This window comes from Vombatus ursinus, unplaced genomic scaffold (genome assembly GCF_900497805.2).
Source record: "Vombatus ursinus unplaced genomic scaffold, bare-nosed wombat genome assembly UNPS02014832.1, whole genome shotgun sequence".
Lineage (NCBI taxonomy): Eukaryota > Metazoa > Chordata > Mammalia > Diprotodontia > Vombatidae > Vombatus > Vombatus ursinus.
Window position 1 is genome coordinate 26,187,645 of NW_020954610.1, and position 22,470 is coordinate 26,210,114.

The 22,470-nt window shown below is 34.9% G+C and overlaps 2 protein-coding genes across 3 annotated transcripts in view; one reads left to right on the forward strand and one right to left on the reverse strand.

Moving 5' to 3' along the window:
• The window catches only part of IFT74 (intraflagellar transport 74), a 135,170-nt gene that overhangs the window by 79,120 nt on the left and 33,580 nt on the right, over positions 1–22,470 (reverse strand). The gene's annotated exons all lie outside the window — the stretch shown is intronic.
• On the forward strand, positions 15,529–21,971 carry LRRC19 (leucine rich repeat containing 19). The gene is made up of 4 exons (XM_027839331.1): positions 15,529–15,606; positions 17,475–17,988; positions 20,107–20,307; positions 21,643–21,971. The coding sequence occupies exons 1-4, from the start codon at positions 15,529–15,531 to the stop codon at positions 21,969–21,971; spliced, it is 1,122 nt and encodes a 373-aa protein (XP_027695132.1).

Genomic DNA, 22,470 nt, shown 5'->3' on the forward strand with positions numbered 1-22,470 from the left:
ATCTATCTATCTATCTATCTATCTATCTATCTATCTATCTATCTATCTATACATACATATATTTTTCCCTCCAACTACCCTAATACTAAGGTCTCATGAGTTACAAATATCATCTTTCCATAAAGGAAAGTAAACAGTTCAACCTTTATAAGTCTCTTATGATTTCTCTTTCCTGTTTACCTCTTCATGTTCAACTTGAGTCTTGTATTTGAAAGTCAAATTTTTTATTCAGCTCTGGTCTTTTCATCAAGAATGCTTCAAAGTCCTCTATTTCACCAAATGACCATTTTTTCCCCTGAAGGATTATTCTCAGTTTTGCTGGGTAGGTGATTCTTGGTTATAATCCTATCTCCTTTGCCTTCTGGAATATTATATTCCATGCCCTGTGGTCCCTCAATGTAGAAGTTGCTAAATCTTGTGTTATCTTGATTGTGTTTCCACAATAGTTGAATTGTTTCTTTCTGGCTGCTAGTAATATTTTCTCCTTGATCTGGGAACTCTGGAATTTGGCTACAATATTCCTAGGAGTTTTCCATTGGGGATCTCTTTTAGGAGATGATCGGTAGATTCTTTCATTTCTATTTTGCCCTCTGGTTCTAAAATATCAGGATAGTTTTCCTTTGATAATTTCTTGAAAGATGATTTCTAGGTTCTTTTTTTTTTTGATCATGGCTTTCAGATAGTCCAATAATTTTTAAATTCTCTCTCCTGGATCTATTTTCCAGGTCAGTTGTTTTTCCATTGAGATATTTCACATTGTTTTCTAATTTTTCATTCTTTTGGATTTGTTTTACAGTGTCTTGATTTCTCATAAAGTCACTGGCTTCCAATTGCCCTATTCTAATTTTTAAGGAGGTATTTCCTTCAGTTACCTTTTGGACTTCCTTTTCCATTTGGCCAATTTTGCTTTTTACTGTATTCTTCTCCTCATTGGCTTTTTGCACCTCTTTTGCCATTTGGGTTAGGCTATTTTTAAGGTGTTATTTTCTTCCATATTTTTTTGGGTCTCCTTTAGCATCACTCTCAGTTTTTCCTCTACTTCTCTTACTTGCTTCTCAAAATCCTTTTTGAGCTCTTCCATGGCCTGGGACCAATTCATATTTTTTCTTGGAGGCTCTGGAAGTACGAGCTTTGGCTTTGTTGTCTTCTTCTGGTTGTATGTTTTGATGTTCTTTGTCACCAAAGTCAGATAATATAGTCTGACTCTTTTTGCGCTGCTTGCTCATGATCCCAGCCAATCACTTGAGTTTTAAACTCTTTGTTAAGGTAGGGGTCTGTTTCCAGTGTGGAGAATCTATTGTCCCAAGCTTCGGGGGTTTTGTGCAGCTGTTTTTAGAGATACTTCTAGGGACCTGTAAATTTTCAGTTCTTCCAAGGTGGTGTGATCAAGTGCAAGGTGTTTACTCCTTTCCTGGCCTGTGGTCTGGTCTATGAGTGACACAAGCACTCTTTTCTGTTTTGGAACTGTGAGGAGGATTTCCTCTCCACCGCCACCACAAGCTCCACCAAGCCAGAGCCCCTCCTCACCCCAGGACCGCCACCCAGAACTGTGACCCAGATCCAAGCACAGGCAAAACAAGAAAATCCTGCCTCACCCCCAGCAGAGAGATCCCTGTAATCCCTCTCTGATCAGCCACTCGATTCCTCCTCAGTCTGTGGGCCAGAAGCTCAGGAAGCAGCTGCCACCCCGGGGCCACGCTTGGGAATTGGGGCTGGGACCTAGCTTCTCTCTCACCACAGAAACAGACTTTTCCCACTGACCTTCTAAGTTGTCTTTGGTGTTCCTGGGTTGAGAAGTCTGGAAACTGCCACAGCTGCCTGTGATTCAGTCATTTGAGGCCTGATCCAGGTTCGCTGCGGCCTGCGCGCCATGCTGAATTACGCTCCTCTCCCAGTCTGGCACGATACACCTTTCTGATTAACCATCCAGGTTGTCTTGGGCTGGAAATTTGTTTCACTCTGTCTTTTTGTGGATTCTGCTGCTTTAGAATTTGTTTAGAGCCATTTTTTACAGGTATTTGGAGAAGTTTGGGGGAGAGCACAAGCAAGTTACTACTTTCACTCCACCATCTTCGCTCCGCCCCCCTCGTCCCTCACAACTCTTTAAGTCCACAATGTGAAAAGTGTTAGATCTATATCCCCACATTACACAGTCTGTAGGAAGTAGAATCTTCAACCTTGAACCTCCATTATCCTACAGTGGTATATCCTGCTCCAGTTTACTTTGCACAGATATGTTTTCAACACATTTCACTCAATCAGGCATAAATGCTCAGTACTTTTACATTTCAGATCTGGCTGTCATTGGATCCATTGTACTTTCACTGTCAGTTACTCTGTTTGCCCATGTTCACTTCTCATATGTTTACAAAGCATAAATGAGAATTAGTGTTAAATCTCATTTTATTGATGGTTAAACTGCAGAGTAGGAAGGTGGTATAACTTCACACAATGACCATCCACAGTGGAAATGGAAAACCCAGGGCTCTTTTTTTTTTAAATTTAACAACATGAGTTTAATTCCACTTAAATCAGGATATGTTTATACAATTTATATATCTTTGTCATAAAAATGAGCATTTTTGTTAAAGTGAAACTAAATGGATAAGAAACTTGGTACCATTTCCTGATAGCACAGATCCAAAAACATTATAGGTCTACTGTTTTAAGTACTGTGGCATTTATATATTCCAAGTATAACTTTTCTCATGATTATGTTATTTTTACATATACTTTCTTCAAAGAGATGATTCATTAGTGATTAGAAACATGAACATGATCCACAATGCATTACTTGCTATATTGGGCACTGCCAATGACGATCTTAAGAAACTATGCTTCTAGTCAATCTTTTGCTAAAGAAGTCCTGGCCTCTCCTTTTTTTTTTTTTAAATCATGAAGTCCAAAGGTTAAAACAAAGTGAAATACTGTCACAACACATAACTTCCTTTAATGGAGGAAAAGGAATAATACAAGATCTCAATACACCTCATTTCCCAAGAAAAAAGCAAAGGTAAGAGCCTGTACTATGTGTAGATTGAAAAAAAAACAATAACTACATACTATACTCTTAAGTGTGTTTTAGAACATTTTGGTTTAGCAACAGGCCAGAAATATAATTGTGCTTTTATATCGCCAGAACGAATGTGAACCTTGGACACAGCTAAAGGAACATTTTCCTGATAAAATTATGCATGAATATAAAAGAACTGCTTTTCTTTTGTAAAAATCAATGTTTTGATTTTTTTTCTACAAGATTTATAAACTCTTTTTTTAAACAATACAGATGCCTTTGTTTTTTGAAGTTTGTTAGGCAATGAGGAAACCATTTTTAAATTTACATTATCTCAAATTTTTGTAAAGCAAATTTGTTAATTAACTAAAAAATTCATTTTGCTTACCCAAACACACTTGTTGCTACATATCTTTATTAAACAATAGCTTTTTATATTAAAAAACTAAAAGATTTAAGGAATTTTCATCCGAAAATAGAATGCAAAAAAAATTGCTTTCTGTATCTCACTGAACATGTATTAAATGTGTACAAAGCTCTTTTTGAAGTAGTGTAATATAGAGGATATGTATAAAGAAACAGAATTAGGCAGTGTAATGAAAATTATTCCAAATGACCAATATTATTGAGTTCATATACGCAAAGGCTATTGCAAAGTAAGTAGAATAAAAGTAAAACATCCCATGATTGTAGAAATGATCTATTTGGTGATGAAATTTATTCTTTCATGACTAGATAAAATACAATAGCTTTATGTCACCAAAAGAACTGTTTTTCTTGGTTAAATCTCTTAATTACACTGGTTCTTTAATAATTTGATTATTAAGACAACCCCCTAAATTTGCATATGATTATTTCTAGTTTCTTATTAAATATTGTACTACTTACCGCCTCTGTGACCTTCTGTATATTACTAAGATCATTAGATTTGGAGTCAGAGCACCTGAGTTTAAATCCTGGTTCTGCTATTTACTACCTATGTAACCTTCACTCTACTTCTCTGGACTTCAGTGTTCTCATCTGTAAAATGAGAGGATTCAGCAAGATGGGTTCATTACCTTCTTCAAAGGTCCCTTCCAGCTTTAGATGCACAAACATTTTGATGTTCTTCTAGCAACTGTATTTTCTCTGACCCATCCCCACACACACTACCAAAAAAAAAATCCAAATGGTAACTAAAACAAAGGCGGGGAAACCTTTTTAGTTATATAAAAGTGAAAGTACTTTAAAGGAAGGTAAAAATGGAAATTTTTACTATCTCTAAAAGTAGGAAAAGATTCTGGACCCTAATTAACACTGGAATCACTGAGTATTATAGCCTCAGGATCTAATCTAAAACTATTTTGCTTCCAGCTAGACTAAGTGTTCCTAACCTGGGGTCCATCAACTTAGGTTGGGTTCTTTAAAAAATTATTAGCTATTTTAATGTAATTGGTTTCTTTTCTTATTCTATGTATTTTGTTTTATGCATTTAAAAGCATTAACCTTAGAAAGGAGCCATAGCCTTCACCAATGGGCAAGGGGGTCTGGGATAAACAAACATGGTTAAGACTCTGTACACTAGAATATATTTAGAAAGTATCTGACTGAAAATTAAGTAGGAAATATTAGGTACTAACCATTAAGAAAGATTTCTGGTCCTCCTTAAAAAAGTGTTTATGTGTATACTTTCTGCCTCTACTTTCTTCCCTATCACTCAATAATTCCCCTCTAAAATCTAGCTTCCCTCGACTAAAAATGTCTCTCCAAAGTTAAAAATGATCTTAAAAAATTTTTTTTTAATCTGTAAAAAATCTGCCTTCTTTTCCTCCTATCCTGCCACATCACCAATTGCGAATGAAAGAAAAACAAACAACTCCATTACAAACATGTATAGTTAAGCAAAAACAAATTTCTGAATTTGCCATGTCCCCCCAAAATGTTTCATTCTATACCCCGAGCACCTCTGTCAGGAATTGGATACCATATTATATCATTTGTCCTCTAGAATTACAGTTGGTTATTACACTGATTAGGGTTCCTTATTCTTTCAAATTTGTTTACATTTGCCATTTTATATTCCATCACATTTATATACCACAACTTGTTCATCCACTCCTCAATGTATAATAAGCACACCCTCAGATTCTCATTCTTTGCCACCTCAAAAAGGGCTATATTTTGATAGCCTTAGAATTTGTTTTACTTAGGACTAATCCCTCTTATAACTTACCCTCCTTAACAATCCCACCTTCTCTCTTTCCCTTCCTATTGTCCCGTTGAGTGAAATGCATTTCTGTACTCAACTCTGTGTGTGTGTGTTTGTGTGTGTGTGTTCTTCCTACCCCTGAGGTGAGAATTATAATGCCCAACTATGTAAAGAAAAATAGAAGTGTTGAAAGTAAACTGAAAAAAACAAAACAAAACCTGTTCATATGAGAATGAGGTTAAAGTATTAGCTATTGTCCCAGACCCCCTTGTTTAGGTAGACATCTACATGCTCACCCTGATCATGTGAGACAATTTTCCCTAACCTTCCTTTCTTTCCCCCTCCAACCAGTATATTCCTCTCTCCTTTTCTCAAGAATGACAAGATATAATAGGCCACTGCTGGGGTCACATTATCATCTCCCCATATTAGACTGTAAACAGTTTGTCCTTATTTTGTCTTTTATCAATGTTCATTTGTGTTTACCTTGTTGCATTTCTCTTAACTCCTGTGTTTGAATTCTAAGTTTCTTCACAGCTTTTCCCAGGAAAGCTTGGTAGTCCTTTATTTGAATTTTCCCCCTGAATTATTACATTCAGTTTTGTTGGGTAAGTTATTCTTGGCTGTAAGTCTATATCCTTTGCCTTCTGAAATATATATTCCACATTCTCTGCTCCTTTGTAAATCATATGTAATCCTAATTGTGGTTTGAATGCTTTCTGGCTGATTGAAGTATTTTTATTCTTTTAATTGGAAGCTATGGATTTTGGCTATGATGTTCCTGGGAGTTCTTATTTTGAAGTTTCTTTCAGGAGGTGACCACTAGATTCTATTTCCACTCTGATCTCGAGATCAAAGACATCTGGGCAGTTTTCTTTTAAGATTTCTTGAAATATTATGTCTAGGTTTTTTTATTTTGGGTCATAGAATTCAAGTAGTCCAATAATAATTTCTTAAATATTTTTCTCCTCAATCTGTTTTCCAGGTCAGCTGTTTTCATTATAGGAAATTTTAGGTTTTCTATTTTTTTTCAGTCTTTTGATTTAATTAAAATATATTTTGTTGACTCAGAGCTATTGGCTTATATTTGGTCCATTCTAATCAGGCAGTTTGCTGTCTGGATGGGGTTTAGTACCACTTGTGTCAAGTTGTTCCCTTTCCAATTCTTTCTTTCACAACTTTCATTTCATTTCCAATTTTTCCCTTCTAGAGTTCCAATTTCATTGATCAAAACATTTTAAACTCTTTTTTAAAACTCTTGATTTGGGGGGTGGAGCCAAGATGGCAGAGTAAAAGCAGTGACTTCCTTGAGCTCTCCCCCGAACCCCTCCAAATACCTGTAAAAATGGTTCTAAACAAATTCGAGAGCAGCAGAACCCATAAAAAGACAAAGTGAAACCAATTTCCAGCCAAGACAACCTGGATGGGTGATTAGTAAGGTCTACTGTGCCATGCTGGGGGAGAAGCACGGTTCAGCATGGGCTAAGCCCGCAAAGACCAAGCCTCAGTGAACCTGGAGTAGGCCTCAGGGGATTGAATCAAGGAAAACTGTGGTGGTTTCCAGACTTCTCAACCCACAAATGTCAAAGACAACTTAGAAGGTCAGTAGGAAAGGTCTGTGACCATGGTGAGAGAGGAACTTAGTCATAACCCTAGTCCAGGCACAGCCCCAGGGCGGCGGATGCTTCTGGAGCTTGGCCCACAGACAGAGGGGGAATGGAGTGGCTGACCAGAGGGGGACTGCAGGGATCTCTTTGCTAGTGGTGAGGCAGGATTTTCTTGCTTTGCCTGTGCTTGGATCTTGGTCAGAGTTCTGGATGGCGGTCCTGGGGCAAAAAAGAACACTGGCATGGTAGAGCTTGTGGCAGCTGTGGAGAGTGAATCCTCCTCATAGTTCCAAGGTAGAAAAGAATGCTTATGGTCACTCACAGACCAGAGCATAGTCCAGAAAAGGAATTAACACCTTGCCTTTGATCGTACCAACTTGCAAGAAATGAAAATTTACAGGTCCCTAGAAGTATCCGTGAAAACAGCTGCACAAAACCCCCAAAGCTTGGGACAGTACTTTCTCCACACTGAAAGCATACCTCTACCTTAACAAAGAGTTTAAAACTGAAGGAATTGGCTAGGAAAATGAGCAAACAGTGCAAAAAAAGTCAGACCATAGATTCTTTGGTGACAAAGAAGATCAAAATATACAATTAGAAGAAGACAACAAAGTCAAAGGCCCTACATCCAAAGCCTCCAAGAAAAATATGAATCAGTCCAGGCCATAGAAGAGCTCAAAAAGGATTTTGAGAAACAAGTAAGAGAAGTAGAGGAAAAACTGGCAAGAGAAATGAGAGTGATGTAAGAAAATCATGAAAAACAAGTCAACAGCTTGCTAAAGGAGACCCAGAAAAATACTGAAGAAAATAACACCTTAAAAAATAGCCTAACTCAAATGGCAAAAAAGGTCCAAAAAGCCAATGAGGAGAAGAATGCCTTCAAAAGCAGAATTGGCCAAATGGAAAAGGAAGTCCAAAAGCTCAATGAAGAAAATATTTCCTTAAAAATTAGAATGGAGGGGCAGCTAGGTGGCGTAGTAGATAGAGCACTGGCCCTGAAGTCAGAAGGACCTGAGTTCAAATCCAGCCTCAGACCAAACACTTGACACTTACTAGTTGTATGACCCTGGGCAAGTCACTTAACCCCAACTGCCTAAAAAAAAATAAAATAAAATAAAAAATAAATGTTCATTTAAAAAAAATAGAATGGAGCAAATGGAAGCTAGTGACTTTATGAGAAATCAAGACATTATAAAACAAAACCAAAATAATGAAAAAATAGAAGACAATGTGAAAATTGGAAAAACAACTGACCTAGAACATAGATTCAGGAGAGATAATTTAAAAATTATTGTACTACCTGAAAACTATGATCAAAAAAAAGAGCCTAGAATTCATCTTTCAAGAAATTATCAAGGAAAACTGCTCTGATATTCTGGAACCAGACAGTAAAGTAGAAATTGAAAGAATCCACCGATCACCTCCTGAAAGAGATCCCCAAAGGAAAATTCCTAGGAATATTATAGCCAAATTCTAGAGTTCTCAGGTCAAGGAGAAAATATTGCAAGTAGCCAGAAAGAAACAATTCAAGTATTGTGGAAACATAATCAGGATAACACAAGATTTAACAACTTCTACATTAAGGGACTGGAGGGCTTGGAATATAATATTCCAGAGGTCAAAGGAGATAGGATTACAACTAAGAATTACCTACCCAGGGGAAAAAATGGACATTCAGTGAAATAGAGAACTTTCAAGCATTCTTGATGAAAAAGACCAGAGCTGAATAGAAAATTTGACTTTCAAACACAAGACTCAAGAGAAGCATGAAAAGGTAAACAGGAGAGAGAAATCATAAGGGACTTATTAAAGTTGAACTGTTTACATTCCTACATGAAAATATGATTATTTGCAACTTATGAGACCTTTGTCAGTATTAGCGTAGTTGGAGGGGGAAAAATTATATGTGTGTGTATAGACAGATAGATAGATAGATAGAAAGATAGATAGATAGATAGATAGATAGATAGATAGATAGATAGAGGGCACAGGGTGAGTTGAAGATGAAGGGGAGAAGGAGAAAGAGAGAGATAGAATGGGGTAAATTATCTCACATAAAACAGACAAGAAAAAGTTTTTACATTAGAAAGAAATGCGGGAAGGTAAGAGGGAATGAGTGAATCTTATTCTCCTCAGATTTGGCTTAAGGAGGGAATAACATACACACTCAATTGGGTATGGAAGTCTATCTTACCCTACAGGAAAATAGGGGGGAAGGGGATAAGAGAGCAGGGGGATGATAGAAGGTAGGGCAGATTGGGGAAGGGGGTAATCAGAAGCAAATACTTCTAAGGAGGGACAGGATTAAAAGAGAGAATAGAATAAATGGGGGTGGGATAGGATGAAGGGAAATATAGTTAGTTTTTCACAACATGACTACTATGGAAGTGTTTTGCATGACTACACATGTATAACCTGTATCAAGTTGCTTGCCTTCTCAAGGTGGGGAGGGAGGGAGGGAGAAAATTTGGAACCCAAAGTTTTGAAAACAAATGTTAAAAAAATTGTTTGCACAGGCAAATGGGAAATAAGATATACAGGCAATGGGGTATAGAAATCTAACCTGCCCTACAGCAAAATAGGAGGGGAAGGGGATAATAGAAGGGGGGTATTATAGAAGGGAGGGCAGATTAGGGGTAGGGGTATTCAGAATGCACACTGTCTTGGGGTGGGGGAGGGGTGAGATGGGGAGAAAATTTGGAACTTAAAATCTTGTGGAAGTGAACGTTGCAAACTAAAATTAAATAAATTAATAAATGTTTAATATAAAAAAACTTGCTTCATCTCTTCTAGGAATTCCAGTTGAATTTCTGCTCAAACTATGTTTTTTTTTTAGGCTTTGTAAACAAAAGTTGTTTACAAAGTTCATTTTTGAGTCATTATTTTATGGGTTTTTGTCTTGAGTGTCCCTACAATCTTTTAATAAGGAAATTGGATGGGTCTTTTTTCAGTTGTCTTCCTCCTTGGTTTTTCTGTAGAGTATTTGATACTGTCAACCATCTTCTCCTCCTGCATTCTCTTGCTTCTCTGAGTTTTTGTTGACATTATCAGTTGACTTCCAACCTACCTGGCCAATCCTTTTTAAGTGTCCTTTGCTGGCTCATCCTTCACATCACTCTCCCTAATTTTTGATGTGCTCCAGGCCTTGGGCCCTCTTCTCTCTTTCTATTCTCTCACTTGAACACCTTGTCTGCTCACATTATTTAGCTGTCATCTCTATGAAGATTATTCCCAAATGTACATATCCAGTCCCAGTTGCTCTCTAGTAGTATATCACCAAATGCTTACTGGACATTTCAAACTGAATGTAAGTCAGTCAGTCAGTCAACAAACACTAAGTGCCAGGCACTATGCTAAGTACTGAAGATACAAGGAAAAGGAAAACAGACAAACAAAAACACTGCCCCTGATCTTAAAGAGCTTACATCTTAATCAGGAAAATAATATGCAAATATATAATGAAAATAGGAGGTAATTTTACAGGGAAGGGATTCTAGTAGGGGGGTGGAGCACTATTCTCACAAAGGCCTCCTGAAGAAGTTAAGATTTCAGATGATTCTTGAAAGAAGCCAGGGAAGCCAGGAGATGGAGGTGAAAAGGGAAAGCATTTCACACATGGGAAACAACCAATGCAAAGTCACAGAGTTAGGAGATGGAATATATGTGAGGAACAGCAAGTAGGTAAGCGTAAATGGATCACAAAGTATCTAGAAGAGAATAAAGTGTAAAAAGACTGGCAAAGTAGGAAGAGACCAGGTTGTGAAAGGGATTTTATATTTGATCCTAGATAGAAAAAAAGCCACTGGAATTTGCTGAGTGAGAGGGCTATAGAAGCAACACAGCCGGATCTGCTCTTGAAGATCATTTTGGCAGCTAAGTGGAGGATGGATTGGAGTATGGAGAGACTTCTACCATTTATGCTTTCACATTTTCATAATATGAAGTATGATGATTCACCAAACCACTCATTTCCTTCCCACTTATTCATGATTTTCTATGTCTCCCTATTTTAGTACATCCATGGGACTAAGAACATGAGGAAAAACTTCTTTAGTATGTTGCCTAAATACAAAAAAAAGATAACATTGGAAGCTACAGAATTTGTCAGTAAAGATCATTTAAAAATACGGAAATGGCTATTTGCTGCTAACTTAAGTATTTGTCAATTGGAAATGATCTGATACAAATAATATATTAAAATTCTTTCCCAACCCAAAGTGATATATATATGATCTTCATTCAGGTTTTGCTTAATATAAGAAAGATTGAGAATTCAGTGCAATGGAAGGAATACTGGATTTGGAATAAAAAAGACTATGCTTCAAGTTTTGGCTCTGCCATTTGTTTTGCTGAATGATCCTGGGCAAATCATTTAATATTTTGGGACTTGTTTTCTTCACTGAACCATCTATTTAATAAGGTGGTTTTGAAGAAAGTGTAATGAAAACATTAAATGTCAGTTTTTATTATTAAGACTTTAAGTGAATGTATAATGCTTTCCATTAATTGTAGCAGCTTCTTGGCTTGTTCTTCATAATCTTGACTACAGTTACATTCATGACAGATACTTCAGAAAATTCATGATTACTCAGTTTGTGTGCCCTCTCCTATGATTCAGGTTGAAACCTCTAGATGGCAAATGGCCAATCATCTGGTGATTAGCTTATCTGAACATAGTGAACTTGGTCCTTACTTGTTAGTCTTGTCTATACTCAAGGGTTTACAGTATGGACTTCTTTTACATAAAGCCTCTGAAATCCTATGGTTATCTCCAACATGATCAGGCATCAGAATAGAACTCTGGTATAGGGATCTTCTCATAATCCTTAAATAAAATGAAGTGATACCAATTGATAGAGTAAAAAATTTAAGGGAATTGATCAATATTGAAATAATGAGCTCCACATTGTGGCTGAATACTCAAAGAATATTAATGGACTGAAATACCTCTTGCCAATGTTGACATATTTTTCTATCTATTTTCATAGGGTAACTTTTCCCTAAATATTTATAATTTTCTATAACTAGTGAAGTGGGGATGCTCAGAAAATGAATATTACAATACTCCTATAAAGAAAAAAAAACCTTTTAACAAATACATCATGATGTTATTGTTTTTATGATTATTATCATCATCATCTTAGTGTACTGCTTTAAAGTTTTCAAAGCTCTTTTCAGACTGGCATATGTCTATGAGATAAGTAGTATAGCTATTATTCTCATTTTATGAATTAAGAACCTCAGAAAGATTAACTGACTTGCCTGTGGTCCCAAAGTTTTTATGTTCTGGAACCAGAATTCAAATCCAGGGCTCTGACTTCATCCTCAGCAGTCTCATAATGAGATGCCTGTATTTTAAACCTCTACAAACTGATATTTACTTGCTTTTAACTGGGATATCTAAATTTCAAGTTGAATGACTATAAACATCTATGTGATCATCACAATGGTAAACAAACAAACAAACATACATACAACTTCTGAGAAGGCAAGTTATTTCACATGTAGTTTACACACTTCATTTTGTCAAACATTTCTGGTAGGTTTTCGTATGTATATGTCTGCATAATTCATATTTGGATTTTTACATCTAGAAAACTGATATGCTTGGTGAAGCCAAGAAGGCAAAGTACTAGGAAGCAGTGCAGTAAGGTCTCCCTGCCCAAACTCCTCAAAACAGATCTAGAAAATGCAGTAGACCAATCCTGATGGGAAAATCCAAGAAGAAGTCACAAGAGAGTCATTATTGCATCCCAAGTTGATAAAGGGAGACACAGAGGCCTGCAGATATGGGGACAGATCTGACCAGGAGTAATGAAGTTCTCAGGTGCCTAGGGAAAGGCTGAACAAAGTGTGGTACGTGAATATGATGGAGTACTGTTGTACTATAAGAAATGATGAGCAGGATTCTCTCAGAAAAACTTGGAAAGACTTGCATGGGCTGATGCAAAGTGAAATATACTGTGTACAAAGTAACAGCAGTATTGTAAGATGAACAGCTGTGAATGACTTAGCTATTCTCAGCAATACAATGATCCAAGACAACTCTGAAGGACTTATAATGAAAAATGCTACCTGTCCCAAAGAACTGTTGGTGTTTGAATACAGATTGAAGCATACTTTTTTTTTACTTTATTTTTCTTGAGTTTTTTTCTTGTCTGTTTTCTTTTACAACATGACTATTATGTATATGTTTTGTATGACTACACATGTATAACTATATGGAATTGCTTGCCTTCTCAATGGGGGTGAGGAGGGAGGAAAAGAGAGAATTTGGAACTTAAAGTTTTAAAAATGAATGTTAAAAATTGTTTTTACATGTAACTGAGGAAAAATAAAATACTAAAAGCCAAAAAAAAAAAAGCTATTAAAGTTACAGGGATTCTCAAGTCACAAACTCAGAAAAGACTGACCTCAAAATACGTGCAGGCAAAGACTCAAAGAAAAATGCAACTTGGGCACAAATTCAAGTAGAATTTGTGAAAGAGGTGAAGCAAGAGTTAAAAATGTTTTAATCAATGAAATGAGAGGGAAAATTGGAAATTAAATGAGAACTATGGAAAAAGAAATCAGAAAGGCACAAGAACTAGAAAACCTTGCTCAAATTATAAATTCTCTAAAAATTAAAATGGAGCAAAAAGAAGCCAATGACTCCATGCATAAACAAAAATATTAAAACAATGTCAAAAACTAAACAAAAATGGAAGAAAAATTAAGATTTCTCACAACAAAAATAATAGACCTGGAAAAAAATATTCCGAAGAAAAAAATTAAGAATCATTGGACTACCTAAGTGTCATGATCAAAAAAGAAGAGCCTAGACATCATATTTCAAGAAATTTTAAAACAGTTCACATATCTTAGAACTAGAGGACAAAGTAGAAATAGAAAGAATCCAGCAGTCACTTATTGAAACTCCAAAATGAACTCTCCCAAGAACATCACAGCCCAAATCTAGAACTTCCAGGTTAAAGGAAAAAAATACTTCAATCAGACAGAAAAAAAGAATTCAACTACCAAGGACCCACAGTTAGAATCATACACAGTTTAAAAGCCACCATTATAAAAGAATAGAGAGGGCTTGGATTGGACCCACTAAGGAGAAGCTATCAGAAAACATGGACAATGTTGCACAATATGAAGTATGGATGGATTGTGATCTATGTGAGAGATATCAAATATGCAATCCTTAGAGCCAGATTAAAATGTAACTGGGAAATATTTAACAAAATAAATATACAATAGAACATTGATAATGTTAATATATGGTTTTCTAATTAAATAAGCAGCCCACAAGGATCCTTACGCATGGTTTAGTGGCCTCTGTTTCTACTTGAGTTTGATAACACTGATCTATACAACTGGAGAGTATAACTACATCATTAAATATTGAAGTACTGTCCTGGTGATGTTATATGGATGTGAATCATGGAACACCACAATCTCCAAAGGATAAAAATTCCAGTTTATCCAAAGATAAAAGTAGAAGCTTTGGTGGATATAAGTAGACTGTAGTACATTATTAATAATAACTTTGTCTACAAATGATGTAAAATGTATTATCAAGGAAATATGTAAGAAAAGAAGGTAGTTAATCATGTGATGAAAGTGAAGAGATAATAGAAATGGAGGAAATGTGACAAAGTGAAAAAAGCACTCACTATTTTTGAACTCAAAGGAAATGGGTTCAAATCCTGCCTCTGAATTTATTAGCTGTATAACCTTGGGAAACTTACTTAACCACCCTGTACCTCAATGTTCTTTATGTATAAGATAAGGGGCTGAGGAATTGGATGGCTTTGAAGATACCTTTCAGCTCTAGACCTATCACCCCATGAACTAAAAAAAAGGCTATTGGGAAGAGCCTGGGTAGAGAATGGAAAGAAATTAGTTAAGAATTTCACAGAATGAGAAAGAATGTATGTATTGCGATCTGCACCAATATAAGGAATAACCAAATGATGAATCCACTGAAATATATATTACTATTCTTTACTGAAGTAAATTCACATGACATATATGAACATAGGTACTTATATATTTGCATTGAATAGATAGTAGTAACTATAAGGTTATGATCATGATTGCTGACATTTATATGATACTTTAAGGTTTGTAAAGTGCTCATTATTTAATTTTATTCTCATGATGAACCTGTAATTATTGTCTTCATTTTTAAAGATCTAAGGGTCAGAGACTAACTTGCCCATGGTCACAAACTGATAAATGTTAGAATTGGGATTTGAACACAGGTCTCTCTTGAATCTAAGTTGAACATTTATCCCCATTATAGTACAAGTTTCATTATCAACGAAATCATGAGATTTTTCCCAATGTGAAAAAGTATATTTTCACATAAACAAAATGCATTTCCTAAATAACTAAAAATGTATACAACCATCTGTGTAAAAATGTGTCAACTATTTAAAAAAGCTCCTGTTATTAGATACTCTAATCAACATATTTAACAACAGGAACTATATTAATAAGAAGCTTATAGTCTGTTATTTGCTATGTTATTTGAATTATTACTATTGTGTTAGGTCTAGATTGGTGAAGTATCAGGTCACTGTGTTTCTTTTGTTTTATCAATTTTATGTCAATTTTAAGAAAAAAAATTAAAACAGAATCTAAGAAAACAAAGTTAAATAAAATACTGTAATAATTACTAAAAATCTTAGCTTTATGTAAAAAAATGTCTTTTCTTTTAGGCTCTAAAGATGAAAATCACAGGCATCTTAATCTTACTTTGGGAACTGTCACTATTAGCAACAGGCCTAAGCTGTACTTTTAAAATAGTAAGTTTTGAAATGAGAGGTATGAATTTTTCAATGGAATTTTCAATGGAGTTTCCTTTAATAGTCTATTCATAAGAACTATGATCAATGTATTAAGTAATTTTGACTCCAGAGGATTTATGAGGCACACTTTCCTCCTCTTGGTAGAAATGTGGTGGGCTATAGGTATATATGCCATCAGACATGATCAGTGTGCCAGTCTGAATTGCTTAACTGTGTTTTCGTCAGGAGACAAGGTTCTTCTGGGGAAGTAGCCACCGTGAAATGACAGCCATATATTTTTGAAAGAATCAGTAAATAATTAAAAAGGAGTCATATTGGCTGAACATTCTATAGGAATAGAAATAGCAAAACCGTGATCTATCGTAACAGTGGTTCCAAAAGTTATAATTGACCTATCTAATCAACTAATTGGTCTTTCTTAAAAAAAAAAACCAAGATATTTATTCAAAATCATATTTGTGAACTATGAGCTGATTTGAAAGACTTACTTTATGATAGCTATGGCTCCTAAAAATGTGGGTATAAAAATAGTTGTGCACTTCTCCATGGACTGTCATTCTAAAACTAGAAATGACATTCTTTTAGAAGAGAAGGGGGAAATAGAGAGCTTGGAATGGATTCCAAGATATAAACATACACCTTTCTCATGAATACAAGAAGCCTTTAAAATAACCTATTTATGGTAAAAAAAAATATTCTTAAGTAAAAATTGGTATTTCTGTTTTCTTAGAATTTTATTATGATAAGGTCTCTTTTTGTACATTTTGCTATTGGGTATAGTGAAAAGGATTTTTTTCATTATGTGTTCATTAAAGTGTGGATTTCCACACAGAAGGTTTCCTTTAAGGGGACATATGCACATATTATACAGACTTTCTCCTGATAAATCATTAGTCAATAATAGTATTATTATAGTATATGATTGTAGTGAGGGTGATCAGAACAAACCCCTGATTTACTGGACTGGATCTGAATTGAGTCACCTCCTGTGGGGCTGGTCATGAGTCCTCGTCTCTTGCTGAGATGACACAGAAACTCCTGATTGGTGTTCCCTATGATTTGGTAATCCTGCATACATACAAATCATACAAGGCTATTCTGGTTAAATTGATATAAAAGAGGTGATATGGTGTGTGTTAAGGGTTGTGTCAAAGATGACTGATTCAGAAAGAGTCACCATCCCCATAGAATATAAGAGAAACTGAGTATAAATAACTATTTTTTTTTTTAGTTATATTCAGGGCTTTCTCTCCCTTAAACTTCCAGAAAGATCCAAAGGGCTAGGAAAGTCAAGGGGTGGAGTTATTGTGCTCTGTTTTCTTGTAGTATCATTTCAATAAGAATCCAGAGGGCAGCTAAGTGGCGCAGTGGATAGAGCACCGGCCCTGAAGTCAGGAGGACCTGAGTTCAAATCCAGCCTCAGACCAAACACTTGACACTTACTAGCTGTGTGACCCTGGGCAAGTCACTTAACCCCAATTGCCTTAAAAAAAAAAAATAAGAATCCAGAGCACATGTCCTAAGGAATGGGACCAGAGGGCATATGCAGCTTCATGGAGGGTAAGTCAGTACAGTAAATCAAGGGATTCACTTATCATTTCTGTTATATGAGTATAACAAATCAGAATCTGTCTTTTATGGTTTGCATGTGTGCAGGATTTCCAAATCCTTTGGAAAACTAGCCTAGAACAGGAAAATGGTTTGTCATGTTTATTTTAAGTCCATAAAAGCAATAGATTAATTACTGGATTCCCCTTTCAAAACCAGTTCCTTCCCCTTCCTATCTTTCAAGAACAATTTGTATCTGAGATCTTCTGGTAGTCTGTTAATTCTTTTCTGGTTAATATGCTTTTGTTCTTTTTCAGGATGGCAGTCATAATTTCACTGCAAAGAACCATACTTCAGTTCCACAAAATATAAATAAAAATGTTACTATACTTGATCTCAGTTATAACCAAATCACCCTGAATAGTACAGACATAAGTATTCTTCAGACATATGTTTTACTAACTGAACTCAATCTGAACAACAACAAAATTGTTTTCCTACATAATAACAGTTTTGGTAGTCTTTCCAACCTGCAAATTTTAAGTATCAGCAGCAACTCTATCAATACAATTGAACAGAACGCTTTTGTAGGATTAGATAAACTAAAACAATTGTGTCTTTGCCAAAACAAAATTGTTCAACTGAATCCTTATACATTGATACCTCTAAAAAGCCTGATGGCTTTGAATTTGCAAAACAACATGATAAGTTATTTTGATGTTCCAAGACAATTTCAACTGGAAAAAATAATTTTATATGGAAATCCATGGAACTGCTCTTGTAGTCTATATAATTTACAGAACTGGTTGAATACCTCAAAAGTTATACTAGGTAAGTTATAAAAATTAAAATATTTCAAAAATAACATGAGTTTCACTTCAGGTTGTCATTCCCTAGAAGACTCATATAAAATTAAATTATGTAAAAACAATCAATTTGTTCATATTTGGATAGAAGAGAAATACTTTGAAAAGCAGCAACTGTGAATAATGAAAGTAACATGAATATGTACATGAAATTAGATCCTATTTGCCTCAAACAAAAAATTCACTTTGTGTGATACTGCTTGCATTTCATGTCTTTATATTTCTTGCTTTGGCATTTGAGATTGTTTTTTACTAAGATACTTTTCCTGTGTGGGATATGCTAGTGACAATAGATACTTTAGTTGTATAGACTGAACTAGTATAGACTGAACACTTTGAATATCCTGATTTTAATGATACATTATTTAAAATATAACTTTATTTCAAAAGAGGCATACTCAGAATTAGATTCTATGTTTAAAGATAATATTTGAATGTCACTTTAGATGAAATACATGTTTAATGGGTAATTTAGTACCTTTCTCACAAATCTCTCTAATTGTTCCTTTATAAACCTGCTCTGGATCCAAAATGGTGAGCTAAAGACTTTTGGCTTGCTTGATGTCAAAAACCCTCTAAGTTTCTCTTAGTTGCCACCTACTGGTAATTACAGTATTCCGGTGATCAGACTATTCTAGAGACTATTATTATAAACTACAGCCATCTTCTTTCTTGCCTTCCTTCCAACCTTTCAAGCTGAGAGAGGAGTATTCCAGATATCCTTATATAGAAAAGGTATAAGCCCGCAGGACTCCTTCCACCTCCTCCACACCCCCAGGAAAAGGCAACTTTGTACCACACTATTTGTTTTCTTTTTCATAATTACAGAGATATTACCATCTCCCAGTTATTACTGGCACAACTCTCTACTAGGTACAACTTGAAATTTATACAGAATTTTTCTTCTTAGCAGCATGCAGCTTTTAAAAACTGCTTCAGTAAGACTTTTTGAGGAAAATGTTTTTGAAAGAGAATATCTATTTCACAAAGTGAACAGAAATTTAAAGATCTGCATTATAGTATGACCATTTTTTTAATAAATTAAATATTTGACTCTGACAAAGCAGAAACTTTTAAAGATACTTCCCATATAGTGAAATTTTCAAAATTGGCAAAAGAAAATGTAACCAAGGTCTTCCTATATGACTACATTTTCTGGTGACAATTTTAATTGCTATGACAACACCAGTAGTCTGAGTGAACTTGAACTGGCTCAAAGTCCTCTACTTATTCATATGGCCAAAAATTACTTATGTCACCCAGTCTGTATAGAAATGTTATGGTTAACTTTATACTTGGAAAGAAATGCATATTATTAACCATCATCTGCTCATTTAAGTATAAGTAGCAATTCTATCAGTATAACAGAACTGGCTATTTTTATAGGCTTACATGAATTCTTTATTTTAATGAAAAGTATAATGAATAAAAGTAATAAAGGGAAGCAGCTTGACAATGGATAGAGAGCTGACTTAGAATTAGAAAAACCTAGGTTCAAGTGCTGCTTCTGATGTACAATGGCTATGTGACCTGGGGGAAGTCAATTTTACCTCTCAGTGCCCTATTTAACGATTCTTTAAGTCTTTAAGTTTCTTTACAGGTGCCACCTCTCTCCCCCCTCAAAAAAACCAAAAAACCAAAACATAACCCAGTATAGTATGGTGGAAAGAATACTGTCATAGAAGTTAGACACTTAGAGTCTAGCCTCTGGTCTGCCACCAACCAGCTATGTGAATTTAGACAAATACTTAACTAAAATAAGTTGCATATTCATTAATAAAATGAAAACGTTGAGAAGATGGGCCAGGTTCCTTCCAGTTCTAAGTTTTTATCACCGCATGAGTCTAATATAAATTACAATAAATTGTTTCCCCTTTATTTTAAGGAAATTGAAGGTAAGTGAATATTAAACTCCCTTTAAAAAAAAACACTATTTTGATATTATCTCTAGGCAGGGAAAGAACATTAAAAATGAGAAAAACGAGTTAGGATACGATGAAAGGAGCTATGTGTTGATATAAATTGCTATTAATAAATAAACTTTATCAACATTATCTCATAACTTATTCTCTCCACTTCACAGAATGTGAGAATATAACAATGTGTAGCTCTCCAGATGCCCTGAAGAACTACAGCATCAAAGCAGCACCTTACAAGAATGGATGTCATTCAAAATCTCCCTTACCTATAACTCAACTTTCTAATATTCATTTCAAGCCCTCTGGCAATCCAACATTTTTTCAAAATTTAAATGACACTGTGAACAACATAACAAAAAATGCAGGTAATGTACTGGATTTTTTAAATTTAAAATTTTATACAGAAATTCAAATTTTCAGATTACTTAAATTCAACTGCACCGTATGTAAGGAATATTTCACCATTAATTTTCAAATATTTTTGTATGAAGCAATATAAAAAGGAAAAGTCTACAAATAATGTGCATGTTGCTATACCTCGGTAGACTATAAACTAACTGAGAAAATGGATCTTTCTATGTGTGTGTTTCCTACATAATGCAATATGTGGCACTGCCATTTGCTTATTGATTATCAAATGCTTATTGATAGAATTGGATTATAAAACCATGTTATCCAAGTTTTAATAGAAAAACAATTTGACAAGAGTTTTCTTCTCAGATAAGTTTACATTTTTCTTTTTATTTATTTATTTTGGGCAATTGGGGTTAAGTGACTTGCCAGGGTCACACAGTTAGTAAGTGTCAAGTGTTTGGTCTGAGGCCAGATTTGAACTTAGGCCTTCCTGACTTCAGGGCCAGTGCTCTATCCACTGCGCCACCTAGCTGTCCTTACATTTTTCTTTTTAACAAAGATTCAAAGTGAGAGGATGCTCTTATGCTACCCCTGTGTTCAACCCATGACTTTTCAACATGCTGGTACCCTTGGTTCTTTAGTTCTCTAGCTCCATTGTCAACTCAATTCAACAAACATTGAGTAAGCACTAACTATGGGCAGGGCATGATGACAGGTCCTAGGAGATACAGATACAAATAAGACATGGTCTTCATGCATTCCTGCATTCCTCTTTTCCCTGACACTTTTTTTGACCCACTGATGACTTAATTTTCTATCCAATAACATTTGTCATTTGATTTTCAATTCATCCTTTTTATTTCTGTGCCACAGGTTTTTTAATTTTTTTTTTGGTAGGAGATACTTCTCTATGAAAAATCAAATTCTGGAAAATTAATATATCTTATAAAATTGCAATTTTGTATAATATGGAAAAATCTATTTAAATTTTAATTAACACTATTGCTATTTACCCAAAAGTTCAGGTTAATAAATACACAAGTATAAAAGACCCATCAATTTTCACCATTCTGATTCCTAAAGTGAATAAGAATGGTATGATCAACAGGAGAAAAAAAGCTGCAAGGATGTCTACGGTATGGTAATCTTCATTATTTTGAAATTAGTACATGTTATCTATCAAGTGTCATGTTTTCAAAAAGTTTCTTATAACAGATTAAGTAATTGAAAGGTGGGTGGCATCTTAGTCTTTAACACTAATAAATCAATAAATAATTTAGAGGTAATGAATTATTTTATCTCATTTTTCTCAATTTGACAAGAGTCTTTTTCTCTTTCTCTTTAAGAATCTGAGCCTCTTGGTAAAAGCTGGGCCCTTCTTGTCGGTGTTGTAGCTGTGGTCCTGGTAACTTCACTACTGATTTTTATTGCTATGAGATGCCCAACATGGTATAACTTTTTGTTTAGCTACAATCATCATCGCTTGCATGAGCAAGAGGGTGATACATATGAAGAAGATTTTACTGTTTACTCTAATTCTCTTCCACAAACACCAGATACAAACCCAGAAGAAAATATAGTGATATTTGATCAATTAAGTACATTTGTGGTAGATGAAGATGGGTTTATTGAAGACAAATATATAGATGCTCAAGAAATGCGTGAAGAAAATTAATTTTGTTCAAAATTTGATTCTTTGTAAATGGACTGACATATTTTTAATTTAATAAGGCATAGATTTTGTTGTGTATCAAATACCAACCACAACTAAAACTTCCTGTATTTGTTACTATACACACACACACACACACACACACTTAATGACCATTATGAAATGGTTAAAAGAAAAATTTTAAGAAGTGGACAAACCCAGTAATAGATAATTGGCAAAGCATAGTAGTAGTAATATGAGGATCTGAAACTTATAACTTGTCAATTATTCGAACACTGGATCCTGACTCACTAATACGTACTAACTAATGCCCTAGTATTCTCTAACATTTATATCAGATCCTAGGATTGGAGCTGGATGAAACTTTAGAGGTCATCTATATAACCATCTCATTTTACTAACGAGGAAAATGGGGCCCAGAGAACTTAAGGGACTTGCATAATGTCACGCAGGTTGCAGAGCTGAGGTTTTAACACAGGTCCTTTCATTCCAAATTCATTAC